Consider the following 21,260-nt stretch of genomic DNA (forward strand, 5'->3'; position numbering starts at 1 on the left):
ATTTATTTTTTTTTGGATTTTTCCACTTTTTCTCCCAATTTGGAATGCCCAATTCCCAATGTGCTTTTAAGTCTTCGTGGTCGTGTAGTGATTCGCCTCAGTCTGGGTGGCAGAGGACGAATCCCAGTTGCCTCTGTGTCTGAGACCATCAACCCGTGCATCTTATCATGTGGCTTGATGAGCGCGTTGCCACGGAAACATAGCGCATGTGGAGGCTTCACGCCATCCACCGTGGCAACCACGCTCAACTCACCACGCGCCCAACTGAGACCAAACCACATTATAGCGATCACGAGGAGGTTACCCCATGTGACTCTACTCTCCCTAGCAACCACGCCAATTTGGTTGCTTAGGAGACCTGGCTGGAATCACTCAGCACACCCTGGGACTTGAACTAGCGAACTCCAGGGGTGATAGCCAGTGTCTTTACCACTGAGCTATCCAGGCCCCCAAAATAGAAATTAAGATTTTTTAGGATTTCATTTCAGGCCTCCTCCTTTAAACAATGCAAGTGAATGTACTCCATTTTTTGACAGTCCAAAATGCATATTTAGGGTGCATCAAAATAATCCTCACCATCCGACCAAAGGCTGAAAGTATGACTGCACTGTGGCATGATGGTCACATGCTGGGTGCCGTGGCACCATGCCCACCTCGGGACTCGAGTCTGTAGCCAGTGCTGAAGCGGTCTCATATGCATCAACCTGAGGGGGAGAACCGCCGCCGAGGATGCCATGTGTCCCAGAAGCCTCTGAAATTTTTTCACTGGCACTGCTACCTTCTGCCTGAAGGTCTTCTGGCAGGTCAGCACTGACTGAGCACGTTCTGTCGTAAGACGTGCCTTGAGAGTGACCGAGTCCAACTCCATACCGAGAAAAGAGATGCTCTGCACAGGGGAGAGCTTGCTCTTTCCCCAGTTGACCTGCAGCCGAGTCGGTCGAGGTGTTGAAGCACGAGGTCCCTGTGTGCAAACAGTAAGTCTCACGAGTGAACTAGGATTAGCTAGTCATCGAGATAACTGAGAATGCATATGCCCTTCTTCCTCAGTGGGGCCAGGGCAGCCTATGTGACCTTGGTAAAGATGTGAGGGGACAGGGACAGACCGAAGGGGAGGACCTTGTACTGGTATGCTCGTCCCTCGAAGGCAAACTGAAGAAAGGGTTTGTGTCGACGAAGGATCGATACGTGAAAGTACGCGTCCTTCAGGTCAATGGCCGCAAACCAATCCAATGATGTCGTACTGACGCCAGGATGCGCTTCTGCATTAACATCCTGTAAGGCTTTGTTCAGGCACGCAGATCCAAGATTGGGCGCAACCCTCCTCTCGCTTGGGCATGATAAAATAAGGGCTGTAAAAGCCCTCGTGCAACTCAGCTACGGAGACGGGCTCTACTGCTCCCTTCGCCAGAAGGGTGGCAACCTCCACCGGGCAGACGGAGACACCCTCACCCCACACTGTAGTGGAGAGGATGCCACTGAACCTGGGCGGGTGTCTGGCGAACTGGGTTGCGAAGCCGAGGCGAATCGTCCTAATGAGCCACCGCAAGGGGCTGGAGAGCGCTAACCAGGCCTCCAGCCCCCGTGGCAGCGGCACCAAGGGACGACTGGACTTACCGTGCCCAGGCAGGGAGGTTCGCGGGCTTGCAGAGCAGGTGCCCCACCTGGAAGACGGGGGGACGTGCTGCTCCGCAAGCCCGCAATACTTACCTGTTTGCTGGCTGTCTCTCGACAGAGAACGAGGGAACGGGAGGACTTGCATTTGCCTGATTGACCGGAAAGACTTCCAGCACCTGGTCATCATGAGTGCGCTGGCCAAGGAAATGAGGGGACTGCCCTTTTACTTACCATGTGGGTGCCGAGGCCCAGGGGGCACTCGGGGATATAATACACACCATGCGCTGGCCCAGGGGCGATGGTGGGGCTGGAGAGATCACCCGGGCCAGACCGGTCAGAGGCAGTCGCCACATCCCTGGGCTGCCCATGTCAGGGCCGCCCTCGAAGCCGGTATGTGGTTCTTGGGGGCTGGCTGAGGGGCAGGTGGAGCCGACTTCTCATGGGAGGATCTCTTTCTCTGAGACCGGTGCACGGACTCCGATGGTTTGGGAGCCAGGGCTGGCACCACAGGGGAACAGCTCTGATGAGAAGCAGACGGGGCGCAGGACTTCGGAGGCATGGAGGCGGTCGAGTCACGCCGTGGCAAGATATGCTTAATCGCCTTGGTCTGCTTTCTCACCTTTGAGAATTGATGGGTGTCACCAAAAAGCCCCCCTTGGGAGATGGGCGCATCGAGAAAGTGGACTTCCTCGGCATCACGCATCTCTGCAAGGTTGAGCCACAGTTGCCTCTCTTGGACCACAAACTAGTTAGCCTAGTTAGAATTCATCTGCCCAGATGTTACCTACTATGACTTCCCAGGTGTCAAATGCCTTTATGAACTGTTAATGAAACTAAGCTTCCAGAAGCTAAGCTTATGCTAACCCAGGTACAACCTTTGAGTTGTTTCCAGGGACCTGGGAACTATTAAACTTTTGGGTTGCTCTCAAGGACCGTGGCAGGAACCCCAACTTTAAGACCAAAGGGGGGGGGGGGTATATGGCCTTGGCCCACTCAAAATGGCAGCAGAGACCACATGGCCCTTTGTTCTATAATCAAAGGAGAGACAATGAAATCATTTTCCCAGGATCCTTCACAATTTCACAACTGGATGGGATTGCTATTGCTTTTCAGAGGCAGGTGGTATTAGGGGGAGGGACATTCTCATTGTAGAGCACATTTGATTGGACAAAATTGTTTTTTCTGGAAGAGAAAGTCTGTAAAAGTTAATTGTTTGCTTAAAGTTATTTTTGTCAACTTTTAGGAGAACAGTAACATATAGATGGCCACAAAGTTAATAGACATTGACTAAAACCCATAAAACTCCATTTTTTTATTTCATGGGGTCTTTAAAACCTATAAAGGTTGTTCCCTATCTGTCACTCACTCGACATTGTGTCGATGTAGTGACACTAGGGTTCACTCTTGGGAGCCCGAAACACCTCTGGTCTTTGATAAAAGGCCAATGAAAATTGGCGAGTGGTATTTGCATACCACTCCCCCGGACATACGGGTATAAAAGGAGCTGGTATGCAAACACTCATTCAGATTTTCTCTTCGGAGCCGTCAATGCTCACTGAGCTGAATTCCCACGGTTGTTCATTCACCTCTTCTGGATCTGACAGCGCATTTCAGCGGCTTCTCCCCGCTCTGCACTGGCGCACTACAGAGAATGCCCCTGGGCGCTTCGGCAGAAATAAAAGAGTATATTTCTCTAAAAGAGCCGCACACATGGAATGTCTTTTTAAAAATGCCTTTCCGTTTGTGTGTTATTCCTGGTTGTGGTCGTTATTTCACGCCTTCTGACGGCCACGATCACTGTCTTTCGTGTCTGGGCGCTGCACACTCAGAGACAGCGTTCGTGGATTGGTCATGTACCCATTGCGAGAACATGTCGATGCGGTCGCCTCGGTCCTTCTACCCACGGGTATGAGGCTAGCGCGGCTAGCACTGGGGATGATTTGGGGACCCCAATGGGACCACCTCCACCAGATATCCCCCCACGGACCTCCCATTCCCCAGCACGCTCGTCTGCCCCGATCGGGATTCCGGATGAGTCCGCCGGCTTGTCTCACGACGAGTTCGACCTCTTATTTGGAGCCCGCGAAGGTGATGAGCTCTCGAGTGCAGCATCGGAGAGCGGTGCTCGTCCAGTCGGACGCGGAAGCCTCAGCTGGGCTCCTCCTTTCGGGTGTGGTCGCCCAGTCACAGGCTGACGCGGAGATGACAGACATGCTTTCCTGGGCAGCCGCGAGCGTCGGGCTAGAGTGGAACTCTCCGCTCTCCTCTGAACCCTCACAGTTCGATGATTGGTTCCTGGGCTCGCGGCGCCGCTCACAGCCACGCCCCGCACCAGTTCTTTTCTTCCCGGAAGTGCACGAGGAGCTGACAAGGTCGTGGGAGGCACCTTTTACTGCCCTGTCCACAGTCTCACTACCCTCGATGGTGGGGCGGCCAAGGGCTATTCAGCAATCCCCCCCGGTGGATAAGGCGCTCGCAGTGCACCTTATGCTCTCCGGGCGATGAAGGTCACGGCGCGGTCTCTCGGGTGGGCGATGTCCACCTTGGTTGTCCAGGAGTGCCACCTTTGGCTCAACCTGGTTGAGATGGGAGAGGCCGACAAGGCACAGTTCCTTGTTGCCCCCATTTCACAGCTTGGCCTGTTCGGCGACACCGTCGAGGACTTTTCCCAGCAGTTTTCAGCGGTGAAGCAGCAGACGGAGGCTATCCGGCACATCCTGCCCTGGCACGGCTCAGGATCCCACACCCCATCTGCTCGTCGCCAAGGGTGTCCCCCTGCGGAGACTGCACCGGCTCCGCCGCAGCCCACCCCTGCGGCCCAGCCCCGGCATGGAGCCCACCGCAGGAAGCAGACGCCACCCGTCTCATGGTCAGGCTTCGAAAGGCTTCGAAGCACCCCTGAGATGGGCAACCCAGGGATGACGAAACCTGCTGTTGGAGGGCCGGGAGAAGAATCTTTTGTTACCTTTGCATTTAATTGCGCCGCATGCCCAAGTGGCTGCGGTACCCAAGAGTTCAGCAAGAGCGGTTTCCTTGTTCCCTGTGTCACATACCCAGTGTGCATGGCCATCATCATGACCACCGTCCACCATTCCATTTTTGCAGGTTCGGCGCTCCAGCGGTGGTCTCCCCGCCCCTGCGCGCCCAGCTGTGGCACAAATCCGCCCCTGATGTGACAGTCTCCATGGGTCATGAGGACAGGTCTCTTCCTCCCCCATCCCAGACTGTTCCGGGAGTGGTCACAAGGAGCCAGGTAAGTGCTTCGATGTCCCTGAACTCAGCCCGGGCACGACATGGCATGGCACCTCAGGCTCCGCCCCGCCACGAGGCCCCACCCAGCGGTATGTCCGACGACGTTGTCCCCTTGGTCCTCCTCGCCCGGAGCGTGGACGCGTGGCTTGCGCTTTCCAACCCGTCGCGATGGCTGGTCCGGACCGTCTGACTCATCTATGCGATTCAGTTCGCCAGGCATCCACCCAGGTTCAGCAGTGTCCACTTCACCTCGGTGAAGGGCGAAAACGCCGCTACCTTGCGTGCGGAGATCGCTACCCTCCTACGGAAGGATGCGATAGAGACTGTCCCTCCGGCCGAGATGAAGAGGGGGTTTTACAGCCCCTACTTCAATGTACCGAAGAAAGGCGGTGGGTTGCAGCCAATCTTGGACCTGCGAGTACTGAACAGGGCTTTACACAGACTCCCGTTCAAGATGCTGATGCAAAAGCGCATTCTAGCGAGCGTCCGGCATCAAGATTGGTTCGTGGCGGTAGACCTGAAGGATGCGTACTTCCACATCTCGATTCTACCTCAACACAGACCCTTCCTGCGGTTTGCATTTGAGGGTTGGGTGTATCATTACAAGGTCCTCCCTTTCGGCCTGTCCTAGTCCCCTCGCATCTTCACGAAGGTCACAGAGGCAGCCCTTGCCCCACTAAGGGAAGTGGGCATTCGCATCCTCAACTATCTCAATGATTGGCTAATCCTAGCTCACTCTCAGGATGTGTTGTGTGCACACAGGGACCTGGTGCTCTCACACCTCAGCCGACTAGGGCTTCGTGTCACCTGGGAAAAGAGCAAGCTCCTCCCAGTTCAGAGCATCTATTTTCTCAGCTTGGAGTTGGACTCAGTCTCGTTGACGGTGCGCCTCATGAACGAGCGCGCACAGTCAGTGCTGACCTGTTTGAAGGCATTCAGACAGAAGACAGCGGTTCCACTGAAACTGTTTCAGAGGCTCCTGGGGCATATGGCATCCTCAGCGGTGGCCACTCCTCTCGGGTTGATGCATATGAGACCGCTTCAGCACTGGCTTCAGACTCGAGTCCCGAGATGGGCATGGGACACATCGTGTGGCCATCATGCCAATCTGTCACTGCCTCTGCAGCCCTTGGACTGACCTCACGTTTCTACATGCAGGCGTTCCCCTAGAGCAGGTCTCCAGGCACCTCGTGGTTATAACAGATGCCTCCAAAAGGGGCTGGGGCGCTGTATGCAACGGGCATGCAACCGTCGGCTCATGGACAGGCCCGCGGCTATGTTGGCACATCAACTGCCTCGAGTTGCTGGCAATTCTGCTCACCCTGCGGAGGTTTCGGCCGTTGATCCAGGGCAAGCATGTGTTAGTTCGGACAGACAACACGGCAACGGTAGCATATGTCAACCGTCAAGGCGGTCTGCGCTCCCATTATATGTCACATCTCGCTCGCCATCTCCTCCTCTGGAGTCAGCAGCACATTAAGTTGCTGCAAGCCACTCACATCCCGGGCGACCTCAACACTGCAGCGGACGCGCTGTCACGGCAGGTTACCCTCAGGGGAGAGTGGAGACTCCACCCTCAGGTGGTCCAACTGATTTGGAGTCGATTCGGGCAGGCACAGGTAGACCTGTTCGCCTCCCAAGAATCCTCCCACTGCCCACTCTGGTACGCACTGACCGAGGCACCTCTCGGTATAGACGTGCTGGCACACAGCTGGCCCCCTGGACTTCGCAAATATGCGTTTCCCCCAGTGAACCTACTTGCACAGACCCTGTGCAAGGTCAGGGAGAACGAGGAGCAGGTCGTCCTGGTAGCACCCTACTGGCCCACCTAGACATGGTTCTCGGACCTCACGCTCCTCATGACAGCCCCCCCCGGCGAATTCCCCTGAGGAAGGACCTTCTTTCTCAGGGACGGGGCACCATCTGGCACCCGTGACCAGACCTCTGGAATTTCCATGTCTGGCCCCTGGACGGGACGCAGAAGACTTAAGCAGCCTACCACCCGCGGTGGTAGATGTGATCACTCAGGCGAGGGTCCCCTCTACGAGGCACCTGTATGCCTATAAGTAGCGTCTGTTCGCTAAGTGGCGTTCTTCCCAACACGAAGACCCCCAGAGATGCGCAGTCGGATCAGTGCTTTCCTTCCTGCAGGAGAGGTTGGAAGGGCGGCTGTCCCCCTCCACCTTGAAGGTGTATGTAGCCACTATAGCGGCACTCCACAACACAGCGGACGGTAAGTTCTTAGGGAAGCACGACCTGATCATCATGTTCCTGAAAGGCGCCAGGAGGTTGAATCCCTTCAGACTGTGCCTCGTTCCCTCATGGGACCTCTCTGTAGTTCTTCAGGGTCTACGGAGAGCCCCCTTTGAGCCCTTGCAGTCAGCTGAGCTTAAGGCACTCTCTTTGAAGACTGCCCTCCTGACTGCGCTAACTTCCATCAAGAAGGTAGGAGACCTGCAAGCGTTCTCTGTCAGCGAAACATGCCTGGAGTTCAGTCCGGGCTACCCTCACGTGATCCTGAGACCCCGACCGGGCTATGTGCCCAAGGTTCCCACGACCCCGTTTAGGGATCAGGTGGTGAACCTGCAAGTGCTGCCCCAGGAGGAGGCAGACCCAGCCCTGACGATGCTGTGTCCGGTGCGTGCTTTACACATCTATTTGGTTCACACGCAGAGCTTTAGAGTCTCTGAGCAGCTCTTTCTCTGCTTTGGTGGACAGCGGAAAGGAAGCGCTGTCTCCAAGCAGAGGATCACCCACTGGCTCATTGACGCCATAACAATGGCATATCATGCCCAGGATGTGCTGCCCCCGGCAGGGCTATGAGCCCACTCTACCAGGGGTGTAGTGGCCTCCTGGGCCTTGACCAGTGGCACCTCTCTAACAACAGCAGGCTGGGCAACACCCAAAACATTTTTGAGGTTCTCAATCTCCGGGTGGAACCGGTTTCATCCCGTGTAGTGGCACACACAAGCAGGTAAGTCCAGGACAGCTGGCCAGGTGTATCGCTTGTGCATAGCGCCTTTCACCTCCCCTGATCTGAAGATGTGCTCTGTTGACTCCCAGTAGTGTTCACAAACTGTGTTCCCTGGATGATTTCCTCCGAACCCTGTGGCAGACGAGTTCGCGGAGAAACTCGCTGCCGGCTCAGTACATGTGCTAACTAAGCCCTGTACTGGGGTAGGTGCTCCGCATGAGGTGGTTCCCCATACGTAACCCCATGTGATGTATATCTTCCACTAATTCGTTTCCCTGTTGGTAAACTGCGTCTTCCTTGGGCAGAGGCCCCTCTGCCCCAGTCACCATGCTTGTAGAAACAACTCCCCCGTAGGGTAGGACCTACCATGGGACTTCTCCACATGACATACTTCCGACAAAGTTCAGCAAGACCATGTGACGTATTTCCACTCAAAATCCCCCCCCCCCTTTCTGGGCAGGGTGTGGTCTCCGCAGTGTCTTCCCCTTGGGACGTAGACCTGGTGGCCCCAGTCGGTTAATTCCTTTCTTTTGGGGAGAGGAAAAAAAAGAGGATAAGAGGCCACGATTGGGCTAGCCTGTCTCTATCTTTTGGGAAGTCGACTTGTCCCCAAAGGGCCGATCGACACTCATAACAGCGTTGGGGGAGGTTACGTGTTGGCCTGGTGCTCTGGCTATGAGGAACACAGTGGTCTGCCCGTCACACACCGCCAGTTCACGTAACACAGTTCAGCCTGTTGCGGCTTTTCGTATAGGGACCCCTAGTGTCACTACATCGTCACAACATCGAGTGAGTGACAAATAGGGAACGTGCTGGTTACTTGCGTAACCTCCGTTCCCTAGACGTTGTGTCCCTCTTGCCACAATGCTGAACTACCTGCTGAAATGGCTGGGACCTTGTCTCGGCTCCTCAGCACAAAACCTGAATGAGTGGTTGCATACCAGCTCCTTTTATACCCGTATGTCCGGGGGAGTGGTATGCAAATACCACTCGCCAATTTTCAATTGATCTTTTGTCAAAGACCAGAGGTGTTTCGGGCTCCCAAGAGTGACCCCTAGTGTCACTACATCAACACAACATCTTGTTCCCTCCATCAGGGTACGGAGGTTACGCAAATAACCAGGACGATTCTTGTAACAAACCCATATTTCAATTTCGAATAAGCCTTCTTTTTACTAAGTTTCCTGAAAACTGACTCATTGTCAAAGGTTGAAAGATCACAGATATTATTCTTCATAGTGTTCACTGGTGTGAGATGACCTTGGTTTCTGACGATATCTATATATACTGTAATTTAAAAGCCTTCGCTGTGGGTGGGGGGAGTTATTAGCGTTCATTCAATAGCCGGCAAAATGGTTGATGACTCAGATTTACTGTTTTATCTTCTCCACGGGAATTTCCTTTGTGCATCCAGACCTGCTAACCTCAGTACAGTGACAGGAAGCACCTTACCTTCCCCTTGCAAGATACAATAATGCACAAAAGCACACTCACACACATGCAAAGGCTTCATTTTACAGGAAATTGGCTGCAAATGCACAGAAAGAAGGTTAAATTTACTAGCCTCACTTCCATGAACATATGCATCAAGTCTTAACAAGCGTAAGTGTCAATATCTCACATCAACAATTTATCATGGATGATGGGCATACAGAAAGGTAAACAGAATTTTAATTAACTTGATTTACTTTACTTCATGTTGTATTTAAAAAATGAAATTTTTATAGATTAAAGAGAGACCAGCCCTGAAATATAACCAATGTGCCTTAGTAGGAGCCCAGTAGATACAATTTTAAAGTTGTTAAAGAAAGTTTTGCTGTTAAATACAAAAAATTTACTATACAATAGTGAAAGCTGTGGTTAATACCATGTAGGACTCTTTTAATTTACTGTTTCAGAAAGTGATTCACAAAAAATAGTAGGTGAGATCTGTTGACAGTAGTGGGATTGCAGTGGGTCAGGGGCATGTGGTTAATCAGCGTGTTGCGACCTCCTTCTGTTTGTACATACTGATATTTGAAAACACTGCGATCTGCATGCTGCAAGGTTTAGTTAGTGGCCCTTCAAACCATTTTCACCATGAAATTTTGTATTTAAAATATTAGAAGTCTTTATAAAGTGCAATGCCTTCCTGTCAAATATTTAGATAACACTTAGGATAAAAATAAGGTTGTATATGTTAGCATTTGTTAACACAATTGTTAACATGAACTGACAATGAACAATACTTTTACAACAATACTTGTGCAACTTTGGCCAGTATCAGTGTTTAAATGAACAGTTAGCATAATTTATTTGATTTGTTTTATGTACAGTATTTGTGTTCATGTTTTTACTTGCATACTTTGTTTACGTTAATTGTTACAATGTTTTATGCTGCCATTTTTGCTAGGTCTCTTTCAGAAAAGGGATTTCAATTTCAAGAGACTAACTTTGTAAATTAAAGGTATAAATATATATTTTTTAATTATTCACCGGTTAATGTTTATTAATTGGTCAATTTTAATTTCAGTGTTGGGTAAATTACTCAAAAACGTAATACACTACCAATTACTAATTAATCTAATATTGTAATCAGATTACTTTACAAATTACTTCATAGGAAAATTTGTCACATTACTAATTACTTTACTTTTAAGTTACTCTCTAAATCACTTTTCACAGAAAAGTTTTTGTTTTTCCACTCAACGATTTCAAAATAATGTCTATATTTTCTCCTTGTTCATTGTTGGGCACAAGTTAATACGTACGGACATACATATTCACATAATAATTTTTTAAAATTGATTATTCTATTTTTTTTTTTTTTTTAAATATGTGCTACCCAAGTAATGTACTTAAAAGTAATTAACTTAATTGAAAGTCATTAAATATAATCTGATTACAAGAATTAAGAAATGTGTTACACCACTTGTTTTTTTACTAAAAGTACTTAGATTACAGTAAATAATTACTTTTCAATCAGATTACAACAAACACTTTACATTAAAAGTTTTATACATTAACATTAGTTACTGCAATATGAACTAACAATGAACAATAGTATATTTCTAAATTAACATTAGCCAAGATTAAGAAATATGGTGAAACAATATTGTTCATTGTTGGTTCATGATACCTTATGTGTTTGTTAATGTTAATAGAAATGTATTGTAAAGTGTTACCAGCCTTTATTAAAAGAGTTACAGTACAAACACTTGATGAAATTCATGTAAGTCTTATATACTCCATTAATTTGCCATAATAACGACATGCATCCTGTTGAGAGTGCATCTGCCATACACTCTACACTAACCATTAAGCACTCAAATATCTCAGGATTAAATGGAAATGTAAGTCTACATGCAGCACTTTGTTACTATGCATGATTAATTTAAAAAGTAATCGGCATGTGTCTCATGACTCTCAGTTTTATTAAGTTGATAAAGTTCCCACTGATAGATATGTTAATGAATGCATCATAACTTGTTGACACCCTTACTTTAGTACCTTGACACCTTGTTATTGTTGCATGTTTTCCCTCTCAATGTCAGTTCTGTAGTTTCCCTTTGTGGTTTCAATAAGCAGTATCATCAACTGTATTAAGACATTCCATAAAAACTTGCTATTGTTTTTATGTATCTCTCTAAATAACATTTACTATTTGTTACAGAATGGATACAACACTGAACTATGAGTACGAAATCGAAGGCCTATGCACTACTGAAGATTCGTACCTAAACTTGGATTTAAAGGCTGTCATTTTCTTTATGGTCTTTGCGCTTGGCCTCATTGGAAATATCACTATCATATGGGTCCTCCTGAAAGTCATGCATCTGAAAAGCATGACCAATGTCTGCCTTCTGAATCTGGCAATATCAGACCTACTAATGGTCCTTTCTCTGCCTTTCTGGGCTCTCTATGCCCAGGGTCACTACTTTAGAGCCAATGCAGTATGTCAAGCTATGGCAGGTGGATACCAAGTGGGATTTTACAGTGGCATCCTGTTTGTGACCTTGATGAGCGTGGATCGCTATCTGGTTATCGTACATGCCGTGGCGGTGCTGGGTGCGAAGATGCTGCGCTATGGAGTTTTGGTGAGTGTCATTATATGGGTGGTTTCGATCTGTGCCGCCCTCCCCGAGGCAGTATTTGCAGCAATGGTCACGGAGGATAACATTACCAACTGCCAGAGAGTTTATCCTGAAGGCACCGCCCGGATGTGGAAGCTTTTCCGTAACTTTAGTGAAAATACAGTAGGGGTTTTCATTTCTTTGCCAGTTATAGCCTACTGCTACATTAGGGTCCTATTGGTTGTGCAGAAGACCAAAAACTCAAAAAAGGTTCGGGCTATAAAACTCATCTTTGCCATTGTTGCCATGTTTGTGGTCTTCTGGGTGCCCTATAATGTGGTGGTGTTTCTGAAAACATTGCAGTTGTTTAAGATTCTAAGTAGCTGTGAAGCTTCACATCATATCAACATGGCCATGGACTTGACTCAGACAATCGCACTGATGCACTGCTGTGTAAATCCAGTGATTTATGCTTTTGTTGGAGAGAAGTTCCGGAAAAGCCTAACAAGCGTGTTTTCAAGATATCTTTTATGTGTGAAGGTCTACCAAGCAACATCTATTCATTCAAAAGTTTCAGACAATGAAACCTCCAACACGGCTTTGTAAGGAACGGATATTTTTTATTTTTTTAAATGATCCACAAAAGAGCACAACAGTCGGGTTCCGGAAGTAAAAATCTGCAGGCAACGTTATCTTAATAATAAATGATGGACCTTTAAAGACAAACCTACCATGAGCTCCGAGGCTGTTAAACGACGGTATATGAAAATTAAATGATGCATTAAATGACTTTAATTTGAGCATTTAAACATACTTTCCACTTTTGTTGATGTATGTACCAGCTTCACACTTCTTTTCCTCAGTATGTTAAAGCCATCACCACTCAACCCTGAAAAAACTTTCAGCACAGGTTCTATACAGCATAGCCAATAACCACAGGTTTCAGCAACAAAGACAACCCTTAACCACACACGCTTCAAAGGAACAACCACAAAGATAGGCTATGGTCTTAATAAAGTATCCGACGTGGTTTTCTGCTGTTGTAGTCCATCCGCCTCAAGGTTCGATGTGTTGTGCATTCTCAGACGCTATTCTGCTCACTACAGTTGTACAGAGGGGTTATATGAGTCACCGTAGCCTTTCTGTCAGCTTGAACCAGTCTGACCATTCTCCATTGTCCTCTCTCATCAACAAGAACTGCCGCTCACTGGATGTTTTTTATTTTTGGCACCGTTCTGAGTAAACTAGAGACTGTTGTGTGTGAAAATCCGAGGAGATCAGCAGTAACAGAAATACTCAAACCAGCCCATCTGGAACCGAAAATCATGCCATGTTTGAGCCACTGAAATCAAATTTTTCCCCATTCTGATGGTTGATGTGAACATTAACTGAATCTCCTGAGCCGTATCTGCATGATTACATCTGCATTTTATGCACTGCTGCCAGAGGATTGTCTGATTAGATAATCGCATAAATAAGTACATGTACAGGTGTTCCTAATAAAGTGCTCATTGTGAAGGAAGGATGTGTCAATAATAAGTGTACTTTAGTAAAGAATGTCTTTCTGTATTACAGTCTTTCTGTATTACATTCATAATGTCTGTCACTACTTATTTCAAACACACAAATGTGAATGCAGTATGTCAAGAAATTAATCAATATGTAAATATATAATTCAACCACAAACTTCTGTTTCTAAAGTGTGTTGTAATGCTATATTTTACCACACGAGCCCTCCCTAACACAAAAGGCATAATACTATAGTCACATACTCAGTTAACACTAATAACTAATCAGTCCTCGTGGTTGATTTTAAAAATAAAATAATTTTTATTTTATTTATTAAAAACAAATAACTGCCTCTGCATATAGCCTCCTAGTGTAACTAATAATGTTGAAAAAACTTGTGGTAAAATGTGTTTTGGGAGCAAAACATTCAAATGCGTCACTTTACTCTAACCTTTGACTTTATCTTTAAAGGTATAGCAGAAAGCCACATGTTTCTGAAGGACTAAAGAGAGATGCTCTGCAGAGAGACAGATTTCCTGTGTACGTTGTCTGATGCAAACACAGTACATTAAGAGTGCTGACATGACCCTGTTACTTCAAGGAAGTAGCACTAAATAGTCTAAAAGAACAAAACCTACTTAAATATCTTCATACTAAATTGATCAAATATATCTATCAAAATAATCATTTTTTACTCCAGTATTCGATGCAACTCTTGATGTATCCATAATGTAAGACACACAAGTTCATTCATTGATTTCTTTGATTGGACGATTGTGATTACACAACCACTTCCTCATAATGAGGTACATGTGATTTAATCTACATGCAAATTGTATGGTTACGACCACATTCAGTGACAACAATGCAACATCCTGAGCAGTAATAAGGAAATGTAAAGAGTATTTATGCAAAATACACCAAAATCCTTCTCAACCCTGCTACAGTGGTACACTAAACTTCACCAAGACAATTTATGTAAATTAGTCAAGCAGTTAAGTCAGTTACTAAAATAATGCTTGACAAACAGAACACAACACTAAACTGTCAAAAAGGTAGGAATAAGCATGAAAAACCACAGCAGATACTTTACTTGCAACAATTAGTTTTGGTTGTGAGATTCCAAAGGTTCAGGAAGCAGTAAAAAGGATCAGCATTAATAAAGGTTTCACCGGAATGCAAACAGATACTTGAGGCACCATTTGGGGTACCTCACATGCTACACCAGTGGAACCCTCTGGAGAACCTATAGGCACCCTTTAAAGGAACCTCAAATATCTTGTTTATGTACTTAAGGACCTTCAAGATCTTTTACTAGTGCCTTGAAGCCTTTCCCTAAGGTTACTGAAGGAACTGTTGACAGTTTCTAGAGTTATTTAGTGTTCTTGTATGAACTAAAAGGATGTTTCTCAGAGGGAGCATCTCCAGAGGGTTGCGGCCGTGTGGCAGCTGAGAAGCCCCAAATGGTGCCTCGAGTATCTTTTAGTTTTTACAGTACCTAAAACAATGATTGTGCATCCTTGTTTCCTTTCCTTCCTGCTTCCTACTGTAGCACCATCATCTTAGGATGCTAAGAAAGGATGCAAGTACGAGAAGTGAGGACAGAGTGAATTAAAAACATCGTCTTTGCCAGCTGCATTACCTTGGCGTGCTTAAGAGATCTGCAGTTACAGTATGTTGTTAAAACATTATTTAAAACTGTCAGATGTAAAGAGGGAGAAGAATGTATAGAGGATTGTGCTGCAAAAAACTATGTTGAACTCTTGCAAGTCAAGCAAACACCCACACAAGGGCTAAGGTTTAGCATCACCTCAATCTGCACCATCGTTTAAGTGTAACTAATTCAAATGTCAGATATTACATCAAGTAATGACACAGTACTTGAAGAATACTAGAGGCTAATAAAACATAAAAAATTGCCAAAAAATACATGTGACTGTTTAGTGTATGCACCTTTATGTGGCTGGGTGTGTGCAAAGTGTGTAAAGCTAACACCATTGCTCAGATGTTCTGACAACCCATGTAATGTTGGACATGTTTTTAAGTTGTTTAGTTCCAGAATATATTGTATATATACAAATCATTATAGCACTAAATTTATATTGCAATATTGCACCAATACTCTTCCCTTTCACATATATAAAAAAAGAACATCAGTTTACTCATGTAATTTCCTCTATACTTTTCGAAACATGGAGGGAGCCAATCATGTCATTGCTATTGAGTTAATCACTTGTGAAACTAGTTCTGCAGCTGCATAGACCCTAACCCAATTTACCCAAAGGAAGTGCCAAACCAGTGCCCCAAAAAGGGTCTAGATTAGATCTAATTTCGCTTGGCTGATCACAAACAATTTTATCTCTTCTCATCGCAACATATTCTGGGATGGAAGGTCAGAGGGCTACTCCATTTATCACGCTTGTGTGAGTATTCCTGATATGCTAATTTATTTTACGTTTTCTTTAAATAATCCACACAAATATATACTAAATGAGATCATTGATTAAAATTGGAATTAATATTCTAGGAAAGCACAGTAACCCCTATTTTCATGGCAAACACCTGAGGAGTATGTTTTCACACTTCCCATAGTGACACTTGGTCTCTTAAGTTGGTAAACCAGCTGTTGAGTGTCACAAAATAAACCTGAATGTCACAAGTGGTTAGCACCGCAGATCGATGCACAGGTATGTCAAATCTTCTATGTAAAAATAATAATCATCTGACTTATCTTTAAAGCACCTGACAGTACATGTTCCTACATTGGAAAACATTACACACAAACATTGTAAGAAGACTTTGGTGATATCCTCACAGAATACTATGGTAATGCAGACAGTTTTGTTTTAATATGTTTGGCCAGTACAAGGAGCCATATGTTTGTGCTGGGTTAAAGATGTAACAATGCTTTAAAGTTGGACACCAGCTTTTGTAATTAAATAAGGCAACTTTTACATTTACCACAGAGAGAAACTAAACAGTAAGTGATTCATCTTATTCTGATGAAGATGATGATAATAATTAGTATCATTAGTAGGTTAGTAACATTGAATTTGAAATAGAAATATAATAGAACAGCACAATATTTTACCAGTATAAGTGCCTGCTGATTCACTCTTGTGCTTTATGACCAAGGACATTTCTCCACTGTTTGCAAGACAAGAATTGAAATACATAATTTGTAAATATTACTAAATAAAAATGTGCATGATGTGTGGGTTTGATCTTTCACCCATGTTGGGTGCACACTTTTTCAGGGAGTTGCTTTTACTTAAAATTGCAGTCTTAAGCTGTGTTGATATGTATGCATGGAAAGTTCAAATAAAAAACAAAACAAGACTTTTACTATACTATAAATGACAAAAGTACACTTTTAGGTCCCACTTTATATAAGGTGTCTTTAACAACTATGTACTAACATTACATACAATACAATGTACTTATTGTGTAATTACATGTTGTTTTGCAAAATTCTTTCAAGATTCACATTTGCTTATACTGAGGTTGAGGTATGGGTAGGTTTAGGGTTTAGATTAGGGTAAGGGTTGGAGTAGGGTTAGGAATTAGGTTACCCGTGTAACTACAGATGTGCATAAATACATAGTAGTTAAAGACACCTAATATAAAGTGGGTCCCAATTTTATTATCCAATTTAAAAAATAAAAATAATTCTGTGTAAACTCTGCATAACTTTAGATCAATGATGTCACAATAATAGGCCAGCATGCGACAAAGTGATTAAATCCAGCAACTATTGTGGTTTATTGGAAGTGCTCATTGTAGCAGCCTGTTACCTTGTAAGCACAACATTTTTTTCTGCACACTGATAAAATTCTGTGTACCCTAAACCACTTGTGTAAAGCCACTCTATCAGATTGGAACTGGTTTTTTTTTCTTTCTTTTTTTTTTTTTTTTTTGTCAGTTCTTGCTATTTTTGTGAGCGATCAGATGGTGCATGGATGCTACTCTGCTTCTGTAGAAATTGAGCATTATGCTGATGATGATACAAATACATTAATTCAGATTTTTCTACAAATCACTAATGCTCAATCAGCCACATGTAATGTTATTAATGTCTTCCTAATGCTTTAAAGATGGTCTATTAGCAACATTATTATTAAACTGTTATTTGTCTTCCACACAGTTCTAATACCTCTGGTTCGATTATGAATTCTTCTGATTTCCTGCTGAGGTAAGACCAAATATCACCCCATAAAATATTTCTATTAGCTAGAGCAGTCTTCAATTAATCGGCTAAAATAGTCGCAGTAAAACTCACACCATTGGCCATTCAAACAAACAGCAATGTTTCGATAGTGGCATAGCACCAGTGTTTACACTTTTAGAGAGAATCTACATACAAATGGCTTGCTTATAGTTATAACTTCTGTACGCCATGACTGATGGCTATTACTGCATTACACCTAACCAGAGTGTTTTTCTTGATAGTACAGATGTATAGTTCCTACTTTCAACTACAGTATGTTCATTAAAGATGCATACAGTCTGCACTAAGTAATACATTTCTTTGATTTTCTTATTGTTGTCATGAACTTGACCACTAAACTTCCTTCCAGGACATGGATGGTAACCATCGATACCCTACACCTGAATAGTACATCACCCAGGTGAGGTCATATCATATGTTCATATCATCAAAGTACATTAAAGTCATCTTTATTAGTCAATATTTAAAGTGTCACTTTGCTTTTTTCTTTATAATCTTCTCAAAAGTGTGAATAGGACATTAGATGATGAACTACATACTGAAGCACAATATGACTATTATGGCTACTATGAAAGTATGGATCCATCAGCGTTCTCTCCCTGTGATTATGGAAATCATGCAACAAGCATCCTCCCCATGTTATACTCCCTGTTTTTCGTGGTGGGTTTTCTGGGTAACATGCTGGTGGTCTGGGTGCTCTTGATGGGTGTGAAGATGAGAAGCATGACAGACATCTGTCTCCTGAACCTGGCTTTAGCTGACCTGCTGCTGGTCTCCTCCCTCCCTTTCCTGGCACATTATGCAAGAGACCAATGGATCTTTGGAGGGTTCATGTGCACTATGGTCCTCAGCGCCTACCACGTTGGATTCTACAGTGGGATTTTCTTCATTGTACTCATGAGTATTGATAGATACTTAGCTGTAGTTCATGCTGTGTTTGCTTTGAGAGTAAGAACCAGAACATATGGGATCTTAGCCAGTGTGGTCATCTGGATCATTGCTGTTTCAGCATCCTTTCCAGAGCTGATGTACCTGAAAATCAGTTATTACAATAAAACAGAAAAACACTGTACAGCTTATCCCACAGATGATACAAATTCTAACCATTCTTCAAAGACTTTGGGTATCTTTAAGATGAACATTTTAGGCTTAATTATCCCACTCATTGTAACTGGATTTTGTTACTCAATGATTCTGAACAGACTCCTCACAGCTCGCTCTTCCAGGAAGCAGGCTATGCGCCTTGTCATCATGGTGATGGTTGTCTACTTCATCTGTTGGGCTCCATACAATGTTGCAGCTTTTGTGAAAGCCTTTGAGCTTAAAGAACTCATTGGGCACTCATGTGAAAACAGCAAGAGAATCACTCTTAGTCTGCAGTTTACAGAGGCTGTGGCTTACTCACACAGCTGTCTGAATCCCATTCTCTATGTGTTTGTGGGAGAGAAGTTTAGAAGGCATCTGTTCAGACTTCTGTACAAGACACCCTGCAGCAGACTACAGTTCATGAAGAGTTACTTTACACAGGCCACAGGATCTGTTTATTCACAGACCACAGGTGTGGAGGAAAAAGCTACAACAGCAGTGTGAAGGGAAAATAATCAGGGTAGGGAATACAGACAAAAATATTTGCATGATGCAGCACAGTCATCCAGGGCAGCACAGTGTACTTGCACAATGCTCTCCGCTTTAATGAAATCACAACATAAAATGTGATCACATGTGCCCCATTTCTAATATACGTAAATCTACTGATGTACAGTTACAATTTTGCTTGGTTAAAGGTGCACTCAGTAAAATTCATGGTTGTGTTGCACCAGCATGTTAACATAAGAAAAAAAAAAAAAGAAAAAAACTACTTTTACTATTTCTTTCTGCTTAAAAGTTTAAGAATTACAATAAATAAATAAAAATAATAATCACTGAGAGCACCTTTCCAAAAAAGTTACGTGGGCAAGTTTTGAACATTGGACTGCTCGCAATAAAACAATCATACCACAACAACAAAACACCATAAAAGCCTTAGTGTTATTTGTGAATGTTTATATTTATTTTTAATTTGGCCGTTTATTGTTTATAGATTTTTTTTTGTTTGATATATATATACACACAGTGCATCTGGAAAGTATTCACAGCGCTTCACTTTTTCCACATTTTATGTTACAGCCTTATTCCAAAATGGATTAAATTAATTATTTTCCTCAAAATTCTACAAACAATACCCCATAATGACAACATGAAAGAAGTTTGTTTGAAATCTTTGCAAATTTATTAAAAATAAAAATCACATGTACATAAGTATTCACAGCCTTTGCTCAATACTTTGTTGAAGCACCTTTGGCACCAATTACAGCCTCAAGTCTTTTTGAGTATGATGCTACAAGCTTGGCACACCTATTTTGGGGCAGTTTCTCCCATTCTTCTTTGCAGGACCTCTCAAGCTCCATCAGGTTGGATGGGGAGCGTCGGTGCACAGCCATTTTCAGATCTCTCCAGAGATGTTCAATCGGGTTCAAGTCTGGGCTCTGGCTGGGCCACTCAAGGACATTCACAGAGTTGTCCCGGAGCCACTCCTTTGTTGTCTTGGCTGTGTGCTTAGGGTCGATGTCCTGTTAGAAGATGAACCTTCGCCCCAGTCTGAGGTCCAGAGCGCTCTGGAGCAGGTTTTCATCAAGGATGTCTCTGTACATTGCTGCATTCATCTTTCCCTCAATCCTGACTAGCCTCCCAGTTCCTGCCGCTGAAAAACATCCCCACAGCATGATGCTGCCACCACCATGCTTCACTGTAGGGATGGTATTGGCCAGGTGATGAGCGGTGCCTGGTTTCCTCCAGACATGATGCTGCCATTCAGGCCAAAGAGTTCAAAATTTGTTTCATCAGACCAGAGAATTTTGTTTCTCATAGTCTAAGAGTCCTTCATGTGCCTTTTACTGAGGAGCTTCCGTCTGGCCACTCTACCATACAGGCCTGATTGGTGGAGTGCTGCAGAGATGGTTGTTCTTCTGGAAGGTTCTCCTCTCTCCACAGAGAAATGCTGGAGCTCTGTCAGAGTGACCATCAGGTTCTTGGTCACCTCCCTGACTAAGGTCCTTCTCCCCCGATCGCTCAGTTTGGCCGGGTGGCCAGCTCTAAGAAGAGTCCTGGTGGTTCCAAACTTCTTCCATTTACGGATGATGGAGGCCACTGTGCTCATTGGGACCTTAAATGCTGCAGAAATTTTTCTGTACCCTTCCCCAGATCTGTGCCTCAATACAATCCTGTCTCAGAGGTCTACAGACAATTCCTTGGACTTCATGGCTTGGTTTGTGCTCTGACATGCACTGTTAACTGTGGGACCTTATATAGACAGGTGTGTGCCTGTGTCCAATGACACATGTCCAATCAACTGAATTTACCACAGGTGGACTCCAATCAAGTTGTAGAAACATCTCAAGGATGATCAGTGGAAACAGGATGCACCTGAGCTCAATTTTGAGTGTCATGGCAAAGGCTGTGAATACTTATGTACATGTTATTTTTTTTCGTTTTTTATTTTTAATAAATTTGCAAAGATTTCAAACAAACTTCTTTCACATTGTCTTTATGGGGTATTGTTTGTAGAATTTTCAGGAAAATAATGAATTTAATC

The 21,260-nt window shown here is 44.6% G+C and overlaps 2 protein-coding genes across 4 annotated transcripts; both read left to right on the plus strand.

The window, feature by feature from the left end:
• Positions 1-9,369: 9,369 nt before the first annotated feature.
• si:cabz01093077.1 (C-C chemokine receptor type 4) lies at positions 9,370-13,566 on the plus strand. 3 transcript variants are annotated; one of them, XM_051720141.1, is made up of 2 exons: positions 9,370-9,498; positions 11,493-13,566. In XM_051720141.1, exons 1-2 carry the CDS (start codon positions 9,422-9,424, stop codon positions 12,496-12,498), a joined length of 1,083 nt encoding a protein of 360 aa, XP_051576101.1. In that variant the 5' UTR covers positions 9,370-9,421; the 3' UTR covers positions 12,499-13,566. The 3 variants fall into 3 exon arrangements, with proteins under 3 accessions (XP_051576101.1, XP_051576103.1, XP_051576102.1); XM_051720143.1 differs by having other exon boundaries at positions 9,379-9,442; XM_051720142.1 differs by lacking the exon at positions 9,370-9,498 and adding an exon at positions 10,993-11,172.
• A 2,183-nt stretch (positions 13,567-15,749) lies between these two features.
• Positions 15,750-19,780, plus strand: LOC127453617 (C-C chemokine receptor type 5-like). The gene is made up of 5 exons (XM_051720140.1): positions 15,750-15,824; positions 15,929-16,088; positions 17,546-17,593; positions 17,979-18,029; positions 18,136-19,780. Exons 2-5 carry the CDS (start codon positions 16,081-16,083, stop codon positions 19,217-19,219), a joined length of 1,191 nt encoding a protein of 396 aa, XP_051576100.1. The 5' UTR covers positions 15,750-15,824; positions 15,929-16,080; the 3' UTR covers positions 19,220-19,780.
• The last annotated feature ends 1,480 nt before the right edge of the window (positions 19,781-21,260 follow it).

This window comes from Myxocyprinus asiaticus, chromosome 16, assembly GCF_019703515.2.
Source record: "Myxocyprinus asiaticus isolate MX2 ecotype Aquarium Trade chromosome 16, UBuf_Myxa_2, whole genome shotgun sequence".
NCBI classification, from domain to species: domain Eukaryota; kingdom Metazoa; phylum Chordata; class Actinopteri; order Cypriniformes; family Catostomidae; genus Myxocyprinus; species Myxocyprinus asiaticus.

Bases quoted from the DNA above. Each gene is read 5' to 3' on its own strand.
- si:cabz01093077.1 (XM_051720141.1), top strand. From the start codon at position 9,422: ATGCATCAAGTCTTAACAAGCGTAAGTGTCAATATCTCACATCAACAA. The intron at 9,499-11,492 runs GTAAACAGAATT...TATTTGTTACAG, and splicing joins GATGATGGGCATACAGAAAG to AATGGATACAACACTGAACT.
- LOC127453617 (XM_051720140.1), top strand. The intron at 17,594-17,978 runs GTAAGACCAAAT...ACTTCCTTCCAG, and splicing joins TCTTCTGATTTCCTGCTGAG to GACATGGATGGTAACCATCG. The intron at 18,030-18,135 runs GTGAGGTCATAT...TCTTCTCAAAAG, and splicing joins CTGAATAGTACATCACCCAG to TGTGAATAGGACATTAGATG.